Below are 23,817 nucleotides of genomic sequence, written 5' to 3'. Positions count from 1 at the left end.
ACAGAGTCTCTGAATTAAGCAGAATACTCTCACCCAGTCAAGAGATCAGGGCTAGATCCAACACCGTTTTTTAGCTCATTGCACCATCCCAGTTTCAGAACCTGGCTGTATGCAAATTAGTCTGTCCCTGGCCCAGTGCATCATGGGAACAGGGCAGACCAGACTACAAAAGCCAATTCTTACATTGGGAAGGAAACAAGCTTCCGGGGACCGGTTTCTGGCATTACAGCCGTCTTCGGCCTGGCTTGCTTGAATCCTGATGGTGCAATGAGCAAGGGACTCATGTCTGAGTATACCCTTCCACGCTTAGGGTGGACAAAAATATTTACAACATGGGGTGGTGAGGGACAGAGTCTCTGAATTAAGCAGAATACTCTCACCCAGTCAAGAGATCAGGGCTAGATCCAACACCGTTTTTGAGCTCATTGCACCATCCCAGTTTCAGAACCTGGCTGTATGCAAATTAGTCTGTCCCTGGCCCAGTGCATCATGGGAACAGGGCAGACCAGACTACAAAAGCCAATTCTTACACTGGGAAGGAAACAAGCTTCCGGGGACCGGTTTCTGGCATTACAGCCGTCTTCGGCCCGGCTTGCTTGAATCCTGATGGTGCAATGAGCAAGGGACTCATGTCTGAGTATACCCTTCCACGCTTAGGGTGGACAAAAATATTTACAACAAGGGCCAAATCTTCCATTCCCAGAATTCTCTATGTCTTTGTGAATAACCGTCAGTTCTCTGGGTACAAGATCATTTGGACAAAATGGGAGGTGCTCATCTACATGGGCAGGCTCCGAGAATGCCCAAAGAATGTGAGGTGCAGGTGGTGACAGATGGGTTCCGCTACCAGGGAGTTTTTGTCACAGCCAATCAGGAGCTATTTTCAGCAAAAAATCTGCACCCCTGCTAACTCGATTGAAGGAGGATGAGCAGAACTGGAGAGTGCTTCCTTTCTCCCTACTGGGTAGGGCGACCCTATTTAAAATGATGGCGCTGCCACGCTTCCTGTAAGTCCTCCAAAATACACCCTTCCTGGTACCTGACGACTACTTCAAATCCATACAGGGCGAATTCAGAATGTTGCTGTGGGATGGCGGGATGCCAAGAATAGCTGTAAATAAACTTACCAAGGGAAGGTACGACAGGGGAATAGCTCTCCCTGATATCCAAAACTACTATCAAGCAGCGCACCTAATGGTAGTCAATCAATTGGCCGACCAGCCCATGGGTTCCAGGGGATACCTTCGGGCCCTCTAAACCCCTCTCCCCCTAAACACTCCAATTGGCGACATTGGGTGAAATGGGATGGAAAAATAGGATCACGCAAGCATCACACAAGCATTGCCATTCTGGGAGTCCCACCTCCTTGACAGTTTGAGGGTAAGACAGGGATTCGACAGGTGGGACCTGTTGGGCATTTCAACAGTCGGAGACGTGGAAGGGAGGGGGTATCAGACCATTTATAGACCTACAGAAAGACTACAACCTAGCCCCTACGGAAACGTTCGGATACATACAGCTCTGACATGCTCTGCAGGCAGTTTTGCCAAAGGGGGAGGCCCTCCCAGAATCTTTCCCACTAGAGGCCCGGTTATTAGAGGAGTATATTACAAAAAAGCGATCTCACTAACCTATAAGAAGTTAATAAATCATGCACCAGACCAGTTGACTAACTTAAGGGAAAAATGGGAGAGAGACATTCCAGAATTGCAAGATGAGGAGTGGACTAAGGCAATAACTTCCCCGCGAGAAGTGGCAGTTAGAGTCCGTTTCCGACTAGTGCAGCTTAAAATCCTCCATAGGGCCTACATCTCATGCACAGCATTGGTAAAGATGGGAAAATAAGCAGAAGATCTCTGTCGCAGGGGCTGCAGACTGGAAGACACCTTTTTCAATATAATATGGGCTTGTCCCAAAATTCAAGTGTATTGGGCAGCAATATTCCAGTGCTTAAACAAAGTGTATGAGAGCCAGTTGCTTGGGGTGGCAAAATGGTGTCTTCTTAATGTGTGGGAGCCAACTGACCTAGGCAGAAGCGACCAAATATGTGTGACCCTAGCTCTGATGATTGCCAAAAGAAATATAGCACAATCATGGGCGGTAGACTCAATTCCCTCCTTGAGGACTGGAAGAAGAATATGGACTGGTGTATGGTGGCATAGAAGGTGGTCTATACCAACAGGGGATGACCCCAAAAATGGGAGAAGGTGTGGAATAAATGGAACAAATTTAGAGGTAACCCATGTACGTCCCCAAGGCCACAGAGGGGGTGGGAGGAAGCACATCATGAAATTGACTAAGGGGGAACAAAAGATGTGACATCTAGCGGGTGAAACGATAAGATTGTTAAAAATGCTAAAAAATGTGACCAGAAGAGGTGAAAAGATATTATTCTTTAACTATGGTGATGACTAATGTCTTGTTGTTTTTTAAATAAAAAGAATATACAAAACAAAAAAAGCCCTTTCCCGCTCCTTTTCGGGCAATGCCCCCAAAATCTGGAACTCCCTCCCAGTTCATATCAGGACAACCCCTCCTTCATGAGCTACAAAAGACAACTAAAATATCTTCTCCTCAACTGACACTTTCAACCCCTGGGACTCTGATACCTAGCTCTCAACTGGACTTTTTGCCTCATATTATTTAATGCATGCCTCCCCTCCACGTACTACTTGACCAAACCTTCAACGAGGCTGCACTCTGTAATCTATGCTCTCCAAATAGACCATATCTTGTCTATGTCTGTAAAGCTTTCTGATACCCTGAGTCTTGCCAGTGTATTATATAAAACTCTTAAATGATTAAGGCTTCAGAATGACATGAGTTTTATGTCACCCTGATCTTCATGTGACAGACAAGTAATGTCTTACCTGACACGGATCTCCTGGATTTCTGGAACAAAGAAGCTCTGGTTGTCCTTGTCTTTGGCACTACAACATAGTGATAGATTCTGCTCTTCATCTAGCACCACCACTTCTGATTCAGGAAGTTCTGGTCTGGAGCAGGGCACAGTGTTCCTGTAGAGAAGGGAGAGATGAAATAAGGTAAAGGGCAAATTCCCTTTAAGTAGAAACATCTTTTAATAGAAGAATAAACAAAGTTCCAATAATCAGACATGCTTATGAGAAGGAGATACAGAAAATAAGATGGAGGACAATTATGCGTGGTTTACTTACTACTCAGATATGCAGCGAGTAGGGACCATACAGCAGAACATTGAAGCATGCATTGCATCATACATATATCACAATAACATGTTCATGTATGTGTCATATTGTTGTAAACGTATCTAGGACCCTATTTAAATATTCCCGATTCATGCCCTTATGTGGTTATAACAAAACATATCCTTATAAAGGAATAAGAATCATACCCATATTTAGTCATAGCCAATGCAGTCCAAATACGGCAAGGCTACTCCCATAGACGCCTAGAAAGTACAACGCGTTCTTTAAACAAAGCAAGCCTCCAGCAGCCCGGGAAATCCCCCTGCTTTTGTTTTGATTTGAACAAGAACTCCTGGAGTCCAGAAAGAACTGTAAGTTCTTAGTGACGTCTTATGTCCAACCTTACGTCAATCTCGGCACCTTCCAGGTATAAATATACCGACGTTGCCTTAAGCAAACACACGGTGGTTTGGAGCAGAGCGGCTATCTACTTGCCCGAAGCCCAGCTGATGCGAGAGCCGAAGGAAGCCGACCCTCCCATTGACGCACTGAGAGAGACGCTGTCTTTTCTCCTGCCGAGAAATCCAGCTCCAGTGTTTCCAGTCACCCTTGCGGGTTGCTGGGAGATCGAGTCCCGAGAAAAAGATACAAGACCTCCTTCATTCTATAACCAAGGTACGGAGCTGATTAGATCCTTAGAGAATTCTTGATTCAGATTCTTGGCAAAAACTAACTTAACTTAAACTGCAGCTCACTTACTCCTTCCCACGTACTAGGCTTAGGTTAGGTACACCGGGGTAGGCGTATCTTAGAAGCCCCAGTTGAGTACGTTTAGTCAATGATTTTATGTATGTATATATTTTATCCATTTTAAGTATCATATGGCTCAGAAACCATATCAATGCTTTTACAGTATTATTTCATAATACTACTTTTACTGTACGCACTTTACTTTATAACAAGTATTGCAATTGTGTCAATTCACTTCTCTTGCACGAGAAAGAGGACTGCTCAATAAATAACACCTTTTATTGAAAACGCCCGTCTCTCTATTTCTCTGCACTCCTGGTGAAACTAAGCATGCACGATTGACTGAGTGAAATAGCTGTCTATTGTTTTCACACGACTCTGGAGATAAACTCCTTGTTCTGAAGGGAGAAAAGTTGTCATGTTTATGCGGTTGTCAGAAACTAATCCCCTCTTGTCTAATCAGGAAAGTTAACTCCTTCCTGTTCATTCGAGAAAGTTTCTAGTGACCTCTGAGCTAGCTGGCATTCATAATTAAGTCTAACATATTCAGTAGAGACCTAGATGACCTCAGTCCTACGTCTAAACTATTGTTTATGTTATTCCAATGCGCAGAGCCTATTGGGAATATAGGAACTACACTACATGGCGCCCAACATTTGGTAAGGCGATAATCTAACGCAAGATACTAGAGTAACTCAGTCGTACTTTTCACACAGACCCCTTTTTCCCGTCAAAACTCCAATAGACGTCTGGAGTGGGTAAAAGGTTAATATCCGCCGAAACTTAGTAGGATGAGAATCCTATGTATTAGTTTTTGGTTTAGTCAACGTTGAAGGATACAGTGTTTCAAAATATTGTGCACCTAATCTTTGTTTCCTTGAAACTTGCTCTGCAAACAAAACTTTCTATCAGAAAAATGGGAGAAAGTGATGATGAAAGGGAGAGAGCCAGAATAGCAGCTCAACTTTTAGCGGATGACACAAGTCTCCAAAATGAAGACCCGAATGCTATAATCATTCCTGTAAACGTAAGAAGAACTATAACTCTTAAACTTATAGAAAATGGACTGTCACCAAGAGGTGGTACAGTCATATTTGTGGTAGAGGCCCATGAATATCGGCAGACAGAGGTATTCTATTCATGGATACATTTTCCAGCAGCACACGCTGTGACACAAGATTTCCACTATTACAAAATAGAGGAATCTCCAGAGGAATACGCTCCTTTCGAGGACGTTGAAATTCCACTAACATACCAAGAGCACCTACTCTGGTTTAATGGCGCCCTAAAACATCAAAATCACATCACCAGGCTCGGTCCACTAGGTAGACCAGGAGCCACATGGCCGGTTCTAGCCAGCTATACACCACAACCTGACATTGAAAAAATGTCCAGCGAAGAACTTTTTGTTAGGCTAAAAGAATTAACAAAAGCATATAGAGAATTAGTTCAATTAACACTTGACGGTATTACCTGCCGCCAGAAATTGAAAGAAACAGCTATAGCAGAACAACCTTTTGAACTTGCCAGAATCATAGAAAAATCCTATGAAGAACTAGGTAGAGATAGTTTGGTTGGGAAACCACTAAAACCACAACTAATTGAAAATCCGGAAAAAACATTTATCAAGAATAATCTCATCACTCCAAAAAAGAGGTGGGAGGGTAATAAACAAACCACTCCCGGAGGAAAACAATTTCAGTCCAGAGGAAGGTCTCCTCAACGGAGAGATAGATCTCCAGAACGAGGAGGCAAGTCTCCCCACAGGGAGCACTCTGAAAAAAGATGCAACCTTAGAGATAGGTATAAATTGAGAAAGCCTGACAGATATCAAGATAATAACACTCGTCCCTCTCGATCTTTTCAGACTTCCTCACAGAAATCGGAAAGAAGAGGACGGTCAGAATACAAGGAAGAGCACGTCAAGTCCAAAGACAAGGAACCTGCTCATCAAAGTAAAAAAATTACAATTTCCAAAAAAGAAGGTAGCCAGTATTAAAATAAAACAGGCCGAGGATTCTGAGGACACAACTGAAAAACGGAGAGTGGGCCCAGACAATGCTAGACAGCGCAGCAGAAGTGACCATAGCTCGCAAGATCCTGATCAATCTTCTGGAGACAATGGACACGAATGAATACATTCAAGTGGAAACTGCAGACACCAGAGTTAGCATACCCCATAAATTATATGAAATAACATTACGTATAGAGGGGGACAAAACTAGGAAAATAAAGGGTCTCTTTTGGGATAACCTTTCGAAAGGCTATGATATCCTTCTAGCAGAAAAAGACTGGCCACCAGAGTTTGTCAGGGAGTGCCCACATGGCGAAGAAATGATTATGCCTGCCTTCTCAAATCAAATTCCAATTCATAAAAAATACACATTTGCAAGAAAATGGGCAGTAGCCCAAACCCCTGCGTTATATTAAAATCATGTAGGATGGGATGAGGATTCTCCTCACCACAAAATTCAGTTAGAAAATCAACCGACTGCACAAAGGCAGTATCCTGCTAAGCAAGAAGCTAAAAAGCAAGTCAGGGAGATCTTAGATCAACTTGAATACCAGGGGGTGATTGAAACATGCACCTCACAAATGAACAATCCTTTGTTTCCTGTCACCAAGCCAGACAATTCATATCGTCTAGTTTTGGACTACAGACACCTAAACTCCTGCTGCAAAACATTTGCAGTACAAAACTCACACAGTGCAGCACTAATGAATAACATCGTGCGCAAAAAAAATAAAACAACATTAGATATCTCAAATGGTTTCTTTTGTCAAAACATTGCACCTGAAAGCAGGTATTTGACCGCTTTCTCAACAATGGGGGCGCAAAAACAATTTTGCCGTCTCCCACAGGGATTCAAGAATAGCCCAGGATTATTCTCAGCCAGGGTAACAGAATTACTACAAATATATGATGATGAGGCAATATCCTATGTCGATGACATCTATCTTACAGACGACGACCTGGAGACACACTTGAAAAGAGTGAACACCATAATACTTGGGTTCGCAGCTGAAGGGTACAAATTCAACTTTAAGAAGTCACGAATTGCCCACCTCACTGTCCTATTTTTGGGATATGAGTTATCAAGTGAAGGCAAAAGCCTAGCAGACAACTTCTTAGAGAAGTGTGCAGTACTCCAAGCACCAAAAACGCTGAAGAACTTACAATCAATTCTAGGTTTCCTGAATTTCGGAAGAACATACATTCTAAACTATGCAGAGAGAGTTAAACCTCTCTATGAATTAATAAAACCTGATTTCATACCAATCAATTGGACTCAGAAACACACCGAAATTTTACGAACATTACAAACAGACATGTTAACTAAAACAAACTTCAAACACGCGCAAATGAATGCAACCTTGTAATCCGAGTCATCCCAGGAAGATGCGGATTCACGTACCGGACCTCTAATGAGGGAGAAACTGTACCGATAGCTTATAAATCACACTTGTACACACAAGCTGAAATGAAATTCAGTTCTACTGAAAAAATTCTGACTGCGGTTCAAACTGCTGTAGCAAAAGAAAGAGCCCTCGCACAAGGTAAACGTATAATAATCGTTACACCGGTACCTGCCCTAAAAGCGGTAACAAGAGCAAGCATTCCGAATGCTAAAGCTTTACATCCGAGATGGATACAATGGGTTAATTCTCTTGCTGCATCAGACGTAGTATACGAATTCGATCCTAACTTAAAAACACAGGAATTCCTCCAATACGAATATGAATGTCCTCTGCCGACCGAAATCCTGCCTCTCGAACATTATGGCTGTATAATATATACAGATGGTTCAGCACAACCCGCAGTTGGGGGTAAACAAGCCTATAGTGCTGCGTGCGCGATTGTTAAAGGTCGTTGGCACGAAGGAAAATTTAGACCACTGGTCACAAAAACACAATCACTCGGAGACTGTACAGCTCAGCGAGCTGAACCACAGGCTTTTAAGATGGCGCTTGAAAATACCGATCGCGAATTCTCCATACTAATAGTGTGCGATTCATATTACTGCGTTCAGTCTTACAATGAATACTTGCAGAACTGGGTTCAAAATGGCTTCAAAGATGCAAAAGGTGGCACAATCAAGCATAAAATGCTTTGGGAACTAGTAGTTCTTTTACAGAAAGAACTACAAAAGACTCACGTGATACATACACTGAGTCATCAATGTGATGGCGTTCACGTTGCAGGGAATTCATTGGCTAATGAGGCCGCGAAGGCAGCTGTGCAAACGGCTTCCGTAGCTGCAATCACCCTGTCAAAAACAAAAATAGACAGCGAAATAATGCAGGCTGTCAGTGCTTCAGTAAAAGACAGTGGTAAGACACTCCCGAAAGGCTTTCCAGTAAAGTACTCATACAAAACTGATGGGAATAATGTTCCTTTTGCTCAAATCCCTGGAGTGGGGGATAGAGTAATTCCAAACATGGAACACGGGTTAGGACTAATTTTAGCGGCACACAAAGGGCTCGCATCTGCACATGCTGGTCTTTCCGCCACAGTATCATTATTAAAACATAGATATTGGTGGCCGTGGATGAGAAAACAAACTAGGAACTACGTTCTAGAATGTGAAATATGTCAAAGAATTAAAGTATCAACAGTGAAACGACCAGCGCAGACGCCCCTTCTAATCTCAGATAAACCATTAGCATGTGTTTACCTGGACCACTGTGGTCCCTTACAAAGGGATGGCAACTATTAATATATCATGGTCGCAGTGGATTCCTGCACGAGATTCATTTAGATGAGGCCCCAGCGCCCGGCTGACGCCAGTACTGTTATAAAAGATTTGCTAGTCTTTATCGGCACATACGCAATCGGCATGCTACATTCTGACCAGGGTCCTGCGTTTAGCTCTCGGGCTTACAAGGAGGCCATGGCCAGCATGGGCATTGCATTGCGGTACTCTAGTCCATTCCATCCCGAGGGAAATGCGGTAGTGGAGAGGAAAAAACGTGACATAAAGCCATCATTAACAGCGAGGGTATTAGGTTCGGGTGATGGGTGGGTCAAACATCTAACAAGTTTTCAACGTAGTCTTAATAATGTGCCAAGAAATTCTCTAAGAGGTATCACTCCATACAAACTTTTGTTCGGTACTAGAATGATAATCCAGGATTTAGATTGTCAGACTTCAGTGGTGAAAGAAAAATCCTTTGATATCAAAGATTGTTTGGCTGTTTTACAGGACTTAAGTGAAACAAGAAGAAGTCTAAGTAACATAAAGCTAAAGCCAACAGCCACTGAAGAAAAACCACCTGTCCCAGCAAGACCTGTCTGGATTCCAAAGATTGGGAATCTACTCAGAGAAAAGATTGCGGTGAAGAAGGAATTTGGGCCTTCTTACAGAAAAGCAGTACCTGTCTTAGCTGTCAGCGGAACAAGATCAGTAGTACTACCGCCCCTTGCTGGTAAAAAGGAGAACAGAGTTGTATCAATCGACCTGGTAAAACCACAATCATGTGGCCAATAATAAGTAATAGGCCCAGTGGACTCCCAAGAAGTAGCAGAAGACAAAACCTTGCTACAATCCAAGAGGTTCAAACTGAGAGACTAATCACTTTTGATAAACCTGCGGTGAACAAAAAAGGACAATGCACAAAGCCATGGAACTTGTGCCTCTTGAAACCCAAATTGCAACAGTTCGTCAAGAAACACCTGTCTACAATGATGTAGCTTCAGACTATACTAATGTGACAAAAGAAGATTCAAAGACTAAAGAAAATCCGGAAGCAATTCCAACAATTGACAGAACTGCATCTGGCTACCTCATCAATTTCGATGACTTTCCGGATGATCCAAGTGAACATGAAGAAACGCCAGCAACAAAAACTTTCATCAACTCAAAGAAACATATCTGATTCTACCATGGATTGAATTATGGATTGTGTTAGGTGTACTTTTTCTCCTACTTTGGCTCATCATGATTTTATGTTTGGGTAGATTTATTGATGGAAAATATAGTACAATGGACACAGCAAGTCAGAACATCAACCTGGCCCTAAAGCCTCACAGATCTTCTCACATTGAAAAAAGAGAACTGTCATCAGTGAACATCACAGCCAATCCTATACCTGGGGGTGTAGCATGGGACAAAACGGATTACGAAATCTATGGCCCGATTGAGCTCTTGAAATATCCACACCAGTTCAAGGTTTCCGTAAGTGACTTTGTGACACCAAGTACTTTCTCTGATGATTGTGACTTTGAAAATATTAATAATATGATGTCAGATTTAGAAATGTCAGCAAAATTCACAGAACATGATTATTTGCAGGGTTCATCAAACCATGAAGAAATGTACTGTTTTGACCACTATGGTCATCACTATCTGCATAAATCTGCTAATCCTAGAAATGTTTTTACTTATAACCAATGGGAACATTCCCAGAGACAACATCCAGGGATAATTACAACATACAGTGTAGGGAAACTATGCCTCGAATGGCTACAGAGATCCACACTGCAGGAAATTAAGCAACACTTAACTTTACTTAAGGAAGGTGCTGACTTGCGAGATTTCATATTGGGACCTCGCACACAGCGTCAAAAAAGTTTCATATACGCCGGTATATACGCAGCTTACAACGAGGCTTGGAAAGTAATGCAAATTGAAACTGCAGAAAAAATACGAGAAATTGATCGTATTAATTTGGAAAAATCACTGTCGTAGTGGACAATGGGTTAACAACTCTTTCCTCCAGAATTTATTCACTGGACAGCATTGTATCATCTGCTATTGATATAATAGAGCAGGACTTGCTAATGTTACAACATGGCCAGTCCCAATTACGTTCTATTGTACAGCTAGGCTGGACGTTACAAAATGTGCGTACAGGTCACGTGCCATGGCGTCTAATCAACATAACGTCATTATTTTCTATCTTTAACCTTACTGATTAACAAATCAGTTTGGCACAAAAAGGAGCAGATTATATGATTCTGAGCATTGAAAAACTTGAGAGATTACCATTGAAAATGTCAGAGAGACCTGTCATTTTATGGATAATACATGGTACAATCACAATTCCGATAACAACTTTTCAGTTTCAATATTGCCAAAAGTATATACCAGCAGGCCTGTATGAAAGGTTGGGTAAAGGATACATCAAGTCAACCTGGAATTTACCTTATACACATAAATGTTATAGTGAAGGGAAAAAAGAAGTATTTCTTAGTGGCAACAACTGTAAAAAATCACTAAGCGGTACACTTCTGTGTCAATGTATTAACTTGCATGGAGCCTGCGAAGGTTCATCAAATAACTTTTCATGTCACCTGCATGGCACTCCTGCAACACAGATAGAGCCTTTTTTCAGACAGCTTTCCAACGGCAGCTACGTTGTAATAAATGACCGCAGCTGTTGTGTCATGGTGCCAGGATTAGCCTATCTCGTGAGCGTTACTTCCAGGGTCATTTGCTGTATGCAAGTATTGTATCCAAACAGCAATCCAGACAAGGAGGCAACATTATGGCCTTCTGTGAATATCTCTTCTATTCGAATTGATACTTCAAGCAGAATGAAGGCTATTCTTTTACAGACAACTGTGCCTTTAACCTCGTCCAAAGAGACGTATGATCTGCAAGTTGCAAGGACAGCGGCAGAGATACATACCCTATTATCGACAAATTGCCCCGTGCATTTCATAGAAATGTTAGGTCAAATTTTAAACATGTCTGATACCAGTGGCATCGCACATGTATTTAAGAATATTTTTTCGGGACTGTTAGCACCCTTTGAAACAGTTCTGGGAATCTTCCCGAATTTTGTGCATTCTGTATTTGGCAGACTGCCTCTTCTTTTGGGACTCGTAGCAGGAATTTTATTTTTGTTCCTCCTCCTCCGATATGGCAAGTCAAGCCACAGACAAAACTCAGGCTACAATGGAAGAAACGATCGTGGCTATACGATACCGAGAACGGATCACTAAAGTCCTTGGCTTTGCCCGGCTAAGATATCGGAGTACTACCTGGTTTCTTTCGTTCAGACCAATCTGGCAAGATTGCATCTTACCTGTGCTTCGATGTCTGCTATGCGGAGATGAATGCGTGTTGGACGTCTGTCTTACACTACCATCAGCAGTACCTATGGATATCGATACTTTGCTTGGTTCGGTAACGGCTCATGCAACGTGTTGTCCCCAGCGGCTACCTATTCTGATGACGCCATTCGTTGAGACTTCACCATTACGATTAGGTGGCGGTGAAGTACGAAATGAAAGCAGCACCACACAGGTACAACCTTCTGTGAGCATTGCTGATCCAGACATCGATGATAGCAATGATTCTCACATATGCACTATTGCAGCTTTTTCGAACTTGGTCGAACTTTCACCTACTGTTGTAGACCAATTTTTCGCAAGCCTGTCTGATATGATGTTCTCTCCTAACAACGAGAATAACTTTTGAAACAACGAGCACACAGCGTTCCCTGAACTCTGAATTCGGCCTTCAGTTTTTGATAAACAACACTACTGAAAACAATTGGAACTATTTTTTTCCCTGAAAGCGAAATTATTTTTCCATTCCCAAAATATTTACCTTTTTTCTGGCACAAGGTACTCTGCTTAAAGTAGAACTATTCTTAGAGACCAGAACTTCTATTTTGAAACTCTAGAGACAATATTTTGATTCAGCCTCTAGCACATGTACAGTATTGTATAAATATGTGATGAAATGGTCTCGACCTTCTTTTCTGTATTAAGAGCCATTTCATAAATGTAATTTTCGCAATTCATTCAGCCAATATTTATGTATGCATTTTCTGAATGATACCACTGATTGAAAACCGTACAGTACAAATACTCATTTTCGTGTATATACCATATACCATTTCAAATGCAATTTATGTATTTTGAGGTGGGTTGGAAAACACATGCATCGTTATATGTTTAGTATTGCTTAGTATTTTAGTAATGATTGACATAATACGTGGAGTGGGTGTTATAAACGTATCTAGGACCCTATTTAAATATTCCCGATTCATGCCCTTATGTGGTTATAACAAAACATATCCTTATAAAGGCATAAGAATCATACCCATATTTAGTCATAGCCAATGCAGTCCAAATACGGCAAGGCTACTCCCATAGACTCCTAGAAAGTACAACGCGTTCTTTAAACAAAGCAAGCCTCCAGCAGCCCGGGAAATCCCCCTGCTTTTGTTTTGATTTGAACAAGAACTCCTGGAGTCCAGAAAGAACTGTAAGTTCTTAGTGACGTCTTATGTCCAACCTTACGTCAAACTCGCCACCTTCCAGGTATAAATATACCAACGTTGCCTTAAGCAAACACACGGTGGTTTGGAGCAGAGCGGCTATCTACTTGCCCGAAGCCCAGCTGATGCGAGAGCCGAAGGAAACCGACCCTCCCATTGACGCACTGAGAGAGACGCTGTCTTTTCTCCTGCCGAGAAATCCAGCTCCAGTGTTTCCAGTCACCCTTGCGGGTTGCTGGGAGATCGAGTCCCGAGAAAAAGATACAAGACCTCCTTCATTCTATAACCAAGGTACGGAGCTGATTAGATCCTTAGAGAATTCTTGATTCAGATTCTTGGCAAAAACTAACTTAACTTAAACTGCAGCTCACTTACTCCTTCCCACGTACTAGGCTTAGGTTAGGTACACCGGGGTAGGCGTATCTTAGAAGCCCCAGTTGAGTACGTTTAGTCAATGATTTTATGTATGTATATATTTTATCCATTTTAAGTATCATATGGCTCAGAAACCATATCAATGCTTTTACAGTATTATTTCATAATACTACTTTTACTGTACGCACTTTACTTTATAACAAGTATTGCAATTGTGTCAATTCACTTCTCTTGCACGAGAAAGAGGACTGCTCAATAAATAACACCTTTTATTGAAAACGCCCGTCTCTCTATTTCTCGCACGATTGACTGAGTGAAATAGCTGTCTATTGTTTTCACACGACTCTGGAGATACACTCCTTGTTCTGGAGGGAGCAAAGTTGTCAAGTTTATGCGGTTGTCAGAAACTAATCCCTTCTTGTCTAATCAGGAAAGTTAACTCCTTCCTGTTCATTCGAGAAAGTTTCTAGTGACCTCTGAGCTAGCTGGCATTCATAATTAAGTCTAACATATTCAGTAGAGACCTAGATGACCTCAGTCCTACGTCTAAACTATCGTTTATGTTATTCCAATGCGTAGAGCCTATTGGGAATATAGGAACTACACTACAATATATCATAACATAGTGCATAACATAGAAAACATATCTCACCAGTGCCTCATATTAGAACATTAATCCGATAGACAAAATCTAGTATGGAGTGCATGTTGAAGCTAAAATATATGACGAAAGTGGTGGAACAAAGAAGAGGAGAATAAGAACATATACTTGAGTTAATGGGAAAAATGTGTCAGCATTAATTTAGTGAAATTATCTTGAGACGACCTAGTGGTTCCATTAAGTTATGCCCTGAGGTGGACTTTTTATCTCGTAATTGTTACGTACACCAAGAGGTATGGTGTGCGTGTCAAGGTCTTTCAGAGGGGTTTGTAGTTAAAGGACGTGGCATCAATTGAATCCCTTATCTTTCTAAGAGGAGATCATCATGGTGGTAGTTGTAGAGAGATATTATCCGTGCCTTTAGGAAAGGAGAACTATTCTTGCCACATTTGAAGGAGACCGCCTGGGAGTTTTTCCAGTTGTTAAGAATTAGTTTACATGCAAGTGTAAGCATTAAGTCCAGGAAAAAGCAATCATTTTCATTTTAAGGTTGATGGTCTAGATAGCACAAGAAGTTATATTATTATTATTATTAAAGCTTTTAGAGTGCGCGGCTACCTCCAACGGAAGTGTCCCGGCGCTAGCAGTGCGCTCAACCTGTGAAGAGTAAGCAGGGAATGAGCCTAGGGCAGGTCGAAAAGCCATGTTTTTAAAGCTTTCCTAAACATAGTTTCTGAATTGGTCTTCCTCAGATGCTCAGGCATAGAATTCCATAATGTGGCGGTTTTCACCTAAAAAGCACGGCCACGGATCCTGGTCTTTGCAAAACAGGGGGTCACCAGTAGATCTGGTCATTTGATGTGAGTACTCTGGTCTGGCTGTATTTCTGAAGTCTCAGCTTCAGATATTGGGGACCAGTGTCTCCGACTGCTCTATGCGCCATGGTCAGTACCTTGTACTTTATTCTTCGTTTTACAGGCAGCCAATATAAACTGCGTAAATGGGGGGTAATGTGATGTCGCAGTGGCACATTCCTGATAAGCCTGGCTGCCGCGTTTTGAATAATCTGTAACCTCCTTAGCAAATACTCAGGGAGACCAAGGTAAAGGCTGTTAGCGTAGTCGAGTTGAGAGGTGACTAATGCATGCACCACTGTCTTCCTACAGTCCATAGGCAGGAAGTGAAGAAAGATCCACAGAGCCTTCAGCTTCCAGAAACAGTGAGGAGACATGAGCAATTTGCGCCTTGCCAGTAAGTTGAGAGTCAAACTTAAACCCCAGATTCCTGGCGGAGGCAACTGACAACAGAGGCAGATTTATCTCAGTCGGCCACCAGAGTGCTGACCGAGGTGGAGTGTATTGATTAAAGAACAGGACCTCCGTTTTGTCAGTATTTAATTTTAAGCAGCTATCTGCCATCCACGACGAGATATTTAAAAGACACTGCTTAAAATTGGCGAACGCTGTCTCATTGTGTTCCCTAAAAGAAAACACCAGTTGCGTATCGTCGGCATACGAGACAAGTTTCACCCCACATTGCTCAACAATTGCCGTGAGGGGAGTAAGATAAACATTAAAAAGCATTGGGCTCAAAGCCGAGCCCCAAGGGACCCCACACGTGAGGGCGCTAAAACTGGAGACATGGGGGTTGAGAATCACTTGTGAGCGACCCTCAAGAAATGAGCAGAACCATGCCAAGACAGTTTGAGTCACTCCTAGATGTTCAAGCCTATTTAAGAGAATCCTGTGTGACAATGTATCAAAGGCTGCAGACAAGTCCAACAGCACCAGCATTGCACAGCTGCCCTGATCTAAAGTTTCACAAATCAACTTTGCAACTTCAAGCAGGGCTGTCTCCGTGCTATAGCCCGATCTAAATCCTGACTGGGAGTTGTGCAGATGGTTATTCAACTCCAGGAAGTCCGAAAGTTGACTCTGAACTTCCTTTTCAAGAATTTTGGCCAGCACTGGGAGAAGAGAAATTGGCCTACAGTTTTTTAGCTCTGCTAGTTCAGCGTCCTCTTTCTTGAGGATTGGCTGGACATATGCTTTTTTCCAACTGGTTGGGTAGACCCCGTCTCTAACGAGAAATTTCAGATAGATTTCAATATAGGGTTGAACCAGGGGGCTAATAACTTTAAAAAATCTGGCTGGGCAGGGGTCCAGCGGAGAGCCTGATTTTGTTTTTTTCAATTCCACCTGGAACGCTTCCGGGCAGAAAGGGCAGAAAGCAGACCACATGCCCAGATGATGTGTTGACAAATTAGATAGTCCCAAAGATGGAAAGGAGGAATAGATAGCTAAAATTTACTCAATGTTAAGTGTTTTTTATACAGCTAAATATTTTGTTCCAGTACTGTTGTTTAATGGGGCAATGGAATAGCATATGGGCTAAATCTCCTTCGTATAGATTGCAATTCCAGCAAGTAGGGCTCTGAATAATATTGAGTTTATAAATTCTTGATGGCGTCCTGTATGTTCTATTAATGATCACATATTTTATTTGGGATAGTGTAGGTGAGATATTGTTTTTGAAAAGGGTTTTATATATACTTTTCCAACTATATTTCTGGTATTTCGTTCTGATTCCCATTTCAGCTCGTTACAGGTATGGGTTTTGCACAGGTTTGGGATTAGTAGTTTATATATTTTAGATACAGTATGTCCAGATTTTAATAGATGACCCATTAGCGTAAGAATCGTGGGATTTATAGGATGTATTGAGTGTTTTGTTATCTGAGCTTTTAATTTCAAGAACATATAAAAGTCCAGAGCATCTAAATTAAAACGTGCCTGCAAGCTAGAGAACGGTCGGGGTAATTTGTCCACAAAGAAGTCTCTGACCAAATTGATACCTTTATTCGACCATTTTTGCCAGTGTGTCATTTGCCCATCTATTTTTAAAATGGGGTTATACCAAAGGGAGGTCAAATTGGACATGCTAATTTTTATCTAAGATTGGCAATCTAGTCGCAGAAGGGCTTGTTTCAGATTTCGGATGATATATTTAGAATGTGGGAGGTGGGTGCTATGCATTGTTAAGATTGCGGGAAGGGGAATGTTGTTCAACAGTGATTCATCTATATTCACCCGAGTTGGAAGATATTCTAGATCATTTACAAACCAGTTTAAGTCCTGTTTGCAAAAATATGCAGTTTGAACATTCCTTAAGTTGGGAAGGCCTAATGCACCTTTCTCTTTGGTTAGTTGAAGTTTCTTAAATGATTTTCTTGGTTTCTTACCTTGCCACAGGAAAGTGTTAAAGGCATTGCCCATTTTGTTTAGAAAGAAGTTAGACAGGGTCATAGGGACCATGCTGATTAGATAGTTGATCAGTGGCGTAATCATAATTTTTAATGTTTCAACACTTTCCCACCAGGATAAGAATTTGGGTGACCAACCATCTAGTAATGTGTTTTTTTTTAATGACGGTATTTTCATTATTCTGCAGTGTGGTGATTAGGGACCATATGTAGGTAGCCAAATACCGGCTGGTAATGGAGAAATTCGATAAATTTCACCGTTACCGACCGGTAAATAGGCATGCGCGATGTATGGAACAATTCAGGAAAAAAAGAATCAGTAAATACTGATTCCTCATCATTGAATCGGAATCTACCGATTCATAAATACCAAATCGGATAATACCGATTCGGAAAATACCGATTCGGAAAATAAGAAACGATAAAGACGATAAAAGAGATGTAGGAAAAACCGTTAATTAAGAAATCCATGAAATTCGGTATTTAAGAGTCGGTAATTACCATGGATTGAAAGCAGGTGGTAACCAGGGGCAGGCCATAAAACAGGCCCCAAAATGCAACAGTGTGATCAGAATGGCGGCTTTCTATGTGATAGCAAGGCAGCTACGGCTACAGGAGTGAGGATCTGGAGACGGGAGGAGCAAGTCTACAGACAGCGGATCACACTCTTCCAATTACTGAGTCAGAGATCCATGAAAGGTACAGGCTACACCCCTCCACCATCCTGGACTTGATAAGGGACCTGCACCCACTCCTGGAGCACCCAACACCAAGGGGGCACGCCATACCACCACATGTGCAGGTGCTCTGTAGCCTACACCTACTTGCATCTGGCAGTTACCAGGGGGTGATAGCTGCGGTAGGTGGGGTGTCCCAGAGCTCCCTGTCCCGCTTCTTCAGGAAGTTCTTGGAGGCCATGATGCAGAGAATGCATCATTACATCAGCTTCCCTGACACACATGCGGAACTGCTGAAGACCAAGAATGACTTTTACCAAATGGCACAGTTCCACATGTCATCGGCTGAATTGATGGCACACACATCCCAATCTGCCCACCTGCAGCCACTGAGTACATCTACAGGAACAGAAAGTCTACCCACTCCATAAATGTGCAGGTACTCTGTGATGCTGCCAACATAATCACAGACATCGTGGCCAAATTCCCTGGAAGCACCCACGACTCCTACATCTTCCAGAACAGTGGGATCTACACACACCTGGCAGCGGGGGAATTTGGAGAAGGATACCTGCTAGGTAAAACACTGTGACACACGCTGATAGATACTGCAGATGTAGGTGTTGTTGTGCATGTGATTAATGGCTCTCTCTTTTCCACATAGGCGATAGCGCATATGCCATCCGCTCATTCATCCTCACTCCCTACCTGAACCCATCAACCCCGAGTGAGAGACGATATAACGTGGCACACAAATCTACACGCAACGTTTTGGGGCGCACCTTTGGGCTGTTAAAAAGCAGGTTCCGCTGCCTCCACAAAAGCGGAGGCGCACGTCAGTACCCACCCCTCATCTGCTGTAAAATCATTGCAACTTGCGCAATGCTGCACAACCTTCCCACTAGGAAAGGAACAGCAGTAGAATTAACAGATATTGAGGATGATGATGATGATGACTTTGCACACCCTGAGCCCAACACAGCAGGAGTGGTGCCAGCAACAGATGGGAGACAAAGACAGGCAGAGATCGCATGCAACTATTTCTAAGTAAGTAAGGAGACACAGCCAGTTGTATGTACACGACATAGTTTTAATATCTTGGCACTACGCCAGTACCCAAAGGCCCAAATATGCCAGTCCAATTGTTGCCATCCATTAGTGAAGTCCTGGGTTACTTCACCCATTCCAGTTCATGGAGTGTGGGCAGCATCAGTGTCTGCGGGCACGCCCACTGGTGCTGGATGCCATTGGCTGGCTGTCCTCACTGGCTGTGTGGGCAGTGGCAGCCCCATGCCACCTGCTGCTCCTCCGGGTGTCAGTAACAGGGGGGTCATGCTGCTCCTACTGGTGGTCTCCTCGCTCTCCCCCACATCCAGAGCACCAGTATTTGCCGACTGAACAGTCAGCAGCACCTCAACTGCACTTGTCACCCTCACAAGGCCCCTGGAGACTTCACTGCTACAGTGTGCCAGTCCCTCCTGAATGTTGATGCAGTGCCTGCAGAGCAGGGAAGTGGCAGTGGCTAGCCGGTTCACTGCCCTTGTGTGTTGTTCAGACCGCTGCCTCTCTCTGCGCCTTGTTGCCCTGTCCTCGTCCAGCTTGCTGCACAGCAGCAGCACTGACTGGGACATGTCCCGCATGCCCGCAGCCATCTCTCTCATTCTCTCCGCCATTGAGCTGATGCCCTTATCAATGTTTTTTACATTTTCATTTAGGTGCTTCATCTGTTGTTGGACCGACTGGATGGCCTTCCCCTGCATGCGCTGCACCTTTACCATACTCGCCTCCAGGCCGCAGAAGACACCAGGACCCTCGCCATGTTGATTTGGACTGCTGTCCCTGCGGCGTCTGGCACCTGTGTGGGCCCCCTCTGGGGTGGACTGCTGATGAGCATTGCTGTCCTCAACTGCCATGGTTGATGTGTCACCTCCCCACTGTGTCTTCTGCGGAAGACTCCATTTCCCGGAGTGTGCTCACAACATGCCTCCTGGTTCTTTGCATTGCAGGTGTTGTTGCAGCCGGTGACACTACCAGTTGAGGTGAGGACAGGAGTAGTGGTGAGGCCAGCAGCTGTGGGGAGGCCAGCAGATGTGGTGAGGCCAGCAGCTGTGGTGACGCTGGCAGGTGTGGGGAGGCCAGCAGCTGTGGTGACGCTGCCAGATGTGGCGAGGCTGTTTCACTTTTCCTCAAAAAAAAGTTTTAAACTTTTTTTGTTCTATGCTGGCAATGTTGAGAGCTTGCAGCATGTGTAATTTTAATGGGAAACGAAGCAAAATTCATTTTTATGCTTGGGAAAAGCTAATTTCATAAGCTTAAACTTTCAACTAAACGTGCACAGTAACTCTACATAAGGTAATAACCTTATTTTGAGGACTTAGATAACTATTTTAGAGAATTGGAAAACTTTAAAATAAGTTACCATAAAGGTGATTCATTCAGTACCTTTGGACATTTCCACCCTCCTGTTTAGTTCGCACAAAATAGTAGCTGGATTGTCTTTAATGAGTCACTGCCTCACGTATCTTACAAGCAGTGAGGAATGTGTGATTAAAGTGTTTTTTTCAAGGTGGGAAAATCTTCACTTCAGCAGGGCTCGCACTTGAATGAACAGTGTTGTGTTGTAGGAAGTGCTGTGCATCCTGTTTACTTTGTGGAGCCAGATTGTCTCAAACCGGGGGGGGCTAGGTCTGTAAATTGTGGCGGGCACCGTGAATGAATGAATGTGGGTTTATAAAGCGCGTAGTAACCCGAAAGCATCCCAGCGCTAAAGACCAAGACAGCGGAATCTGAGGGGATGGCAGGGAGAAAATAGAGGAGGGGATCAGGGGAAGAGGTGAGTTTTCAGAAATTTCCGAAATCGGAGATGACAAGGTTTGGTCCTAAGTTTGAGGGGAAGGGAGTTCCACAGTTTGGCTGTGTTGACCGAGAACCGCCGTCCCCCTGTCCGTGCCTTTTTTACTCTGGGCACTGTGACTAGGCGTTCGTGGTCTGAGCGGAGTGATCTATTGGCTTTATAGGGCATGACTAGGTTTTTAAATATGGGGGGCCTTGTCCTGTAGTAGTTTGTGTGCCAGGCAGAGGGATTTAAATTTTATCCTTTCTCTTATTGGGAGCCAGTGCAGCCGTTTCAGTGCTGGCCTGGCTGATGATCTGGCTGGGGTATCCGTGAGGAGCCGTGCTGCGGCGTTCTGAATTTGTTGGAGCTTGTTGAGGGTGGATTCTGGTGCTCCAAGGAAGATGGCGTTATTGTGATCCAGTCTGGACAGGATCAGTCCTTGGATGAGCAGCTTACGGGAGGTCTGCGGAAGGAGGGGCAGGACCTTCCGAGCCGATCGAAGGAGGCCGAAGCCGGTTCCCGCTACTTTTTTGGCTTGGGTCTTAAAGGATAGGTCCTGTTCCATCCAGACCCCCAAACTCAGGCCAGATGTTTGGCGGGAGGGTGGATCCTTTATTCCCTAGTATCATGATCTCTGTCTTGGATCCGTTCAGTTTTAGGGAAGATTCACCCATCCAAGTGAATATTTTTGATAGGCAGGCGTGGAGGGGACCCGGCCCTTGGTCCGGATGGGAAAGGGAGACGACAAGTTGGGTGTCGTCGGCGTAGTTCACAATTTTGACTCCGAATGGGGCGACAACCTCCTCCAGTGGGGACATGTACACATTGAATAGTGTTGGGCTAAGGGAGGAGCCCTGTGGTACCCCACACTGGAGGGGGATTGCCGCTGATCGGGTGTTACTTTCCCAGACCTCGAAAGTGCGATTACTCAAGAATGATGTGAGCCAGGACAGGGCCGTTCCTACCACCCCTATGTCAGTCAGTCGCTGGATGAGGACCTGGTGGTTAACAGTGTCGAAGGCCGCACTTAGGTCCAGGAGGATCACTGCCACTGATCCTCCTGCGTCCAGAATGCATCTGGCCTCCTCAACTACTGCCAGAAGGGCGGTGTCCGTGCCCTGTCCAGGGTGGAAGCCAGTCTGTGAGTTCTGGAGAAGGTTGTTAGATTCCAAGAAGTGGGAGAGTTTTTTATTGACTAGCCTTTCCGTGACCTTGCTAATTCCGGGGAGAAGGGAGATTGGCCTATCATTGGCCAAATCCGCTGGGTCTAGGAGCGGCTTTTTAAGAAGGGCCTTGACAATGGCTCTCTTCCATCCAGGGGGAACCAGTCCGTGAAGCAGTGAGGAGTTAATGAGGTCTGTAACGGGAGTGGCGATAGTGGTTGCAATCATTTTAAGGATCCGCATGGGGACCAGGTCGCTGGGTGAGCCACTTTTAATAATGGCCAAAGTTTTGAGTACTTCATCCACTGATACAGGACCAAAAGTATCCAAGTGGGTAGCTGGTTTAGCTGGTTGATAGTTTAAATCTGCTCTTTGATTGGCTCGGGGCAGGGAGGTTAAAATGTTTGGGATTTTTTCATCAAAATAGTTTGCCAATTTGTTACACTTGTCCTCAAAGGTGTCATGAGCTAGAGGAGGGTCTGGCACTTTGAGCAATTCCTTCATGATGGTGAAGGTTTCCCTGGCAGAGTTAGAGGACTTTTGGATTCTATCGACGAAGAACTGCCTCTTGGTGTTGCGCAGGGCCGTTTTGTATGTTCTCATGGCGGTGCGATATTCATCTTTTTTGCATCTGGCCCCGTCTTTTCTCCAGGAACGCTCCAGTTTTTTGCATTCTTTTCGAAGTAATTTAAGCTCGGGTGAGTACCAGGGGGAGTGGTTAGATCTTTTCTCCTTTTTCTGGATGCTTTTTATGGGAAGAATAGAATCGAGTGAATGAGTGAGCCATTTTTTAAATTTTGTATCTGCAATCACTGGGTCGAGTGCCGGGGGGGGGGGGGGTAGGACTGTTCTAGTAAAGAGGTCCAATTGTCCGCTGAGAGTTTGTGCCAGGCTCTATCCATGACACGCGTCTTAGGAGGTTGTAATGGCGGAGCATTGATTTGCCAGGATAGAGGGACCAAAAAGTGGTCCGTCCACGGGAGAGGGTAGGGCAGTGTTGTTTTTAGCTCGAAGATATTGGTGAAAATAGGGTCAAGTAGATGACCTTTGTTTTGCGTCGCCTCAACATTGACAAGTTTCAGTTCATATGCAGTGAGATCGAGGAGGAGATCAGACGCTACGGAGTCCAGGGGATCATTGAAGTGGAGATTGAGATCTCCTAAAATCATGAAGTTGGAGGAGGAGGCTGCTAGTATAGTAACGGTTTCCATTAGGGCACTAGAGAACCGATTCGGGCTCCCCGGAGGGCGATATATAAGTAAGCCGGAGAGGGATACTGTGGGTGATAGTTGTATAGCGAAAAGGCAGCTCTCACAGTCTTCGATGCCACTGTCTTTTACTCTGCATACAAAATCTTCCCTGTATATTATGGCAAGGCCACCTCCTCTACCGAGGGGTCTGTTCTGAAAAAGGATTAAAAAACCTTGGAGGAGGGAGCTTACGATATCGGCTTCTGAATTGGGTGTCAGCCATGTTTCTGTGAGGAACAGTATATCTGTCTTGTGGTCCTGTATTAGGAGGTTTATCTCTAAGGAGTGCTTCGGGAGGGATCTGCAATTCAGGAGGCCCAATTGAAGGGCATGGTGTCCCACGGTGGTGTGGTATGGGTTGCAGAGGTTGCAGTTGATGAAGGTATTTTCCCCATTATAAATGTAGTGGCAGTTAGCGTTTTTTGTGGGTTTGAGGGAAAAAAAGGTCTCTTTGAGTATAACTGTAGCAATCCCCTGCGGAATGGGGCATAGGTTCTGGGCC

General features: G+C 43.9%; 1 protein-coding gene across 1 annotated transcript in view; it reads right to left on the bottom strand.

Annotated features, from left to right (window-relative positions):
* KIF1A (kinesin family member 1A) overlaps positions 1-23,817 on the bottom strand; it is a 2,072,061-nt gene that overhangs the window by 93,061 nt on the left and 1,955,183 nt on the right. Inside the window, exon 44 of the mRNA XM_078667093.1 lies at positions 2,871-3,017. Coding sequence (XP_078523219.1) covers positions 2,871-3,017 — 147 coding nt within the window. The remainder of the gene's footprint in view (positions 1-2,870; positions 3,018-23,817) is intronic.

Source organism: Lissotriton helveticus, chromosome 11 (genome assembly GCF_964261635.1).
Source record: "Lissotriton helveticus chromosome 11, aLisHel1.1, whole genome shotgun sequence".
Classification (NCBI taxonomy): Eukaryota; Metazoa; Chordata; class Amphibia; order Caudata; family Salamandridae; genus Lissotriton; species Lissotriton helveticus.
The sequence above is the reverse complement of the archived record's forward strand: the minus strand, read 5'-3'. Positions and strand labels throughout refer to the sequence as shown.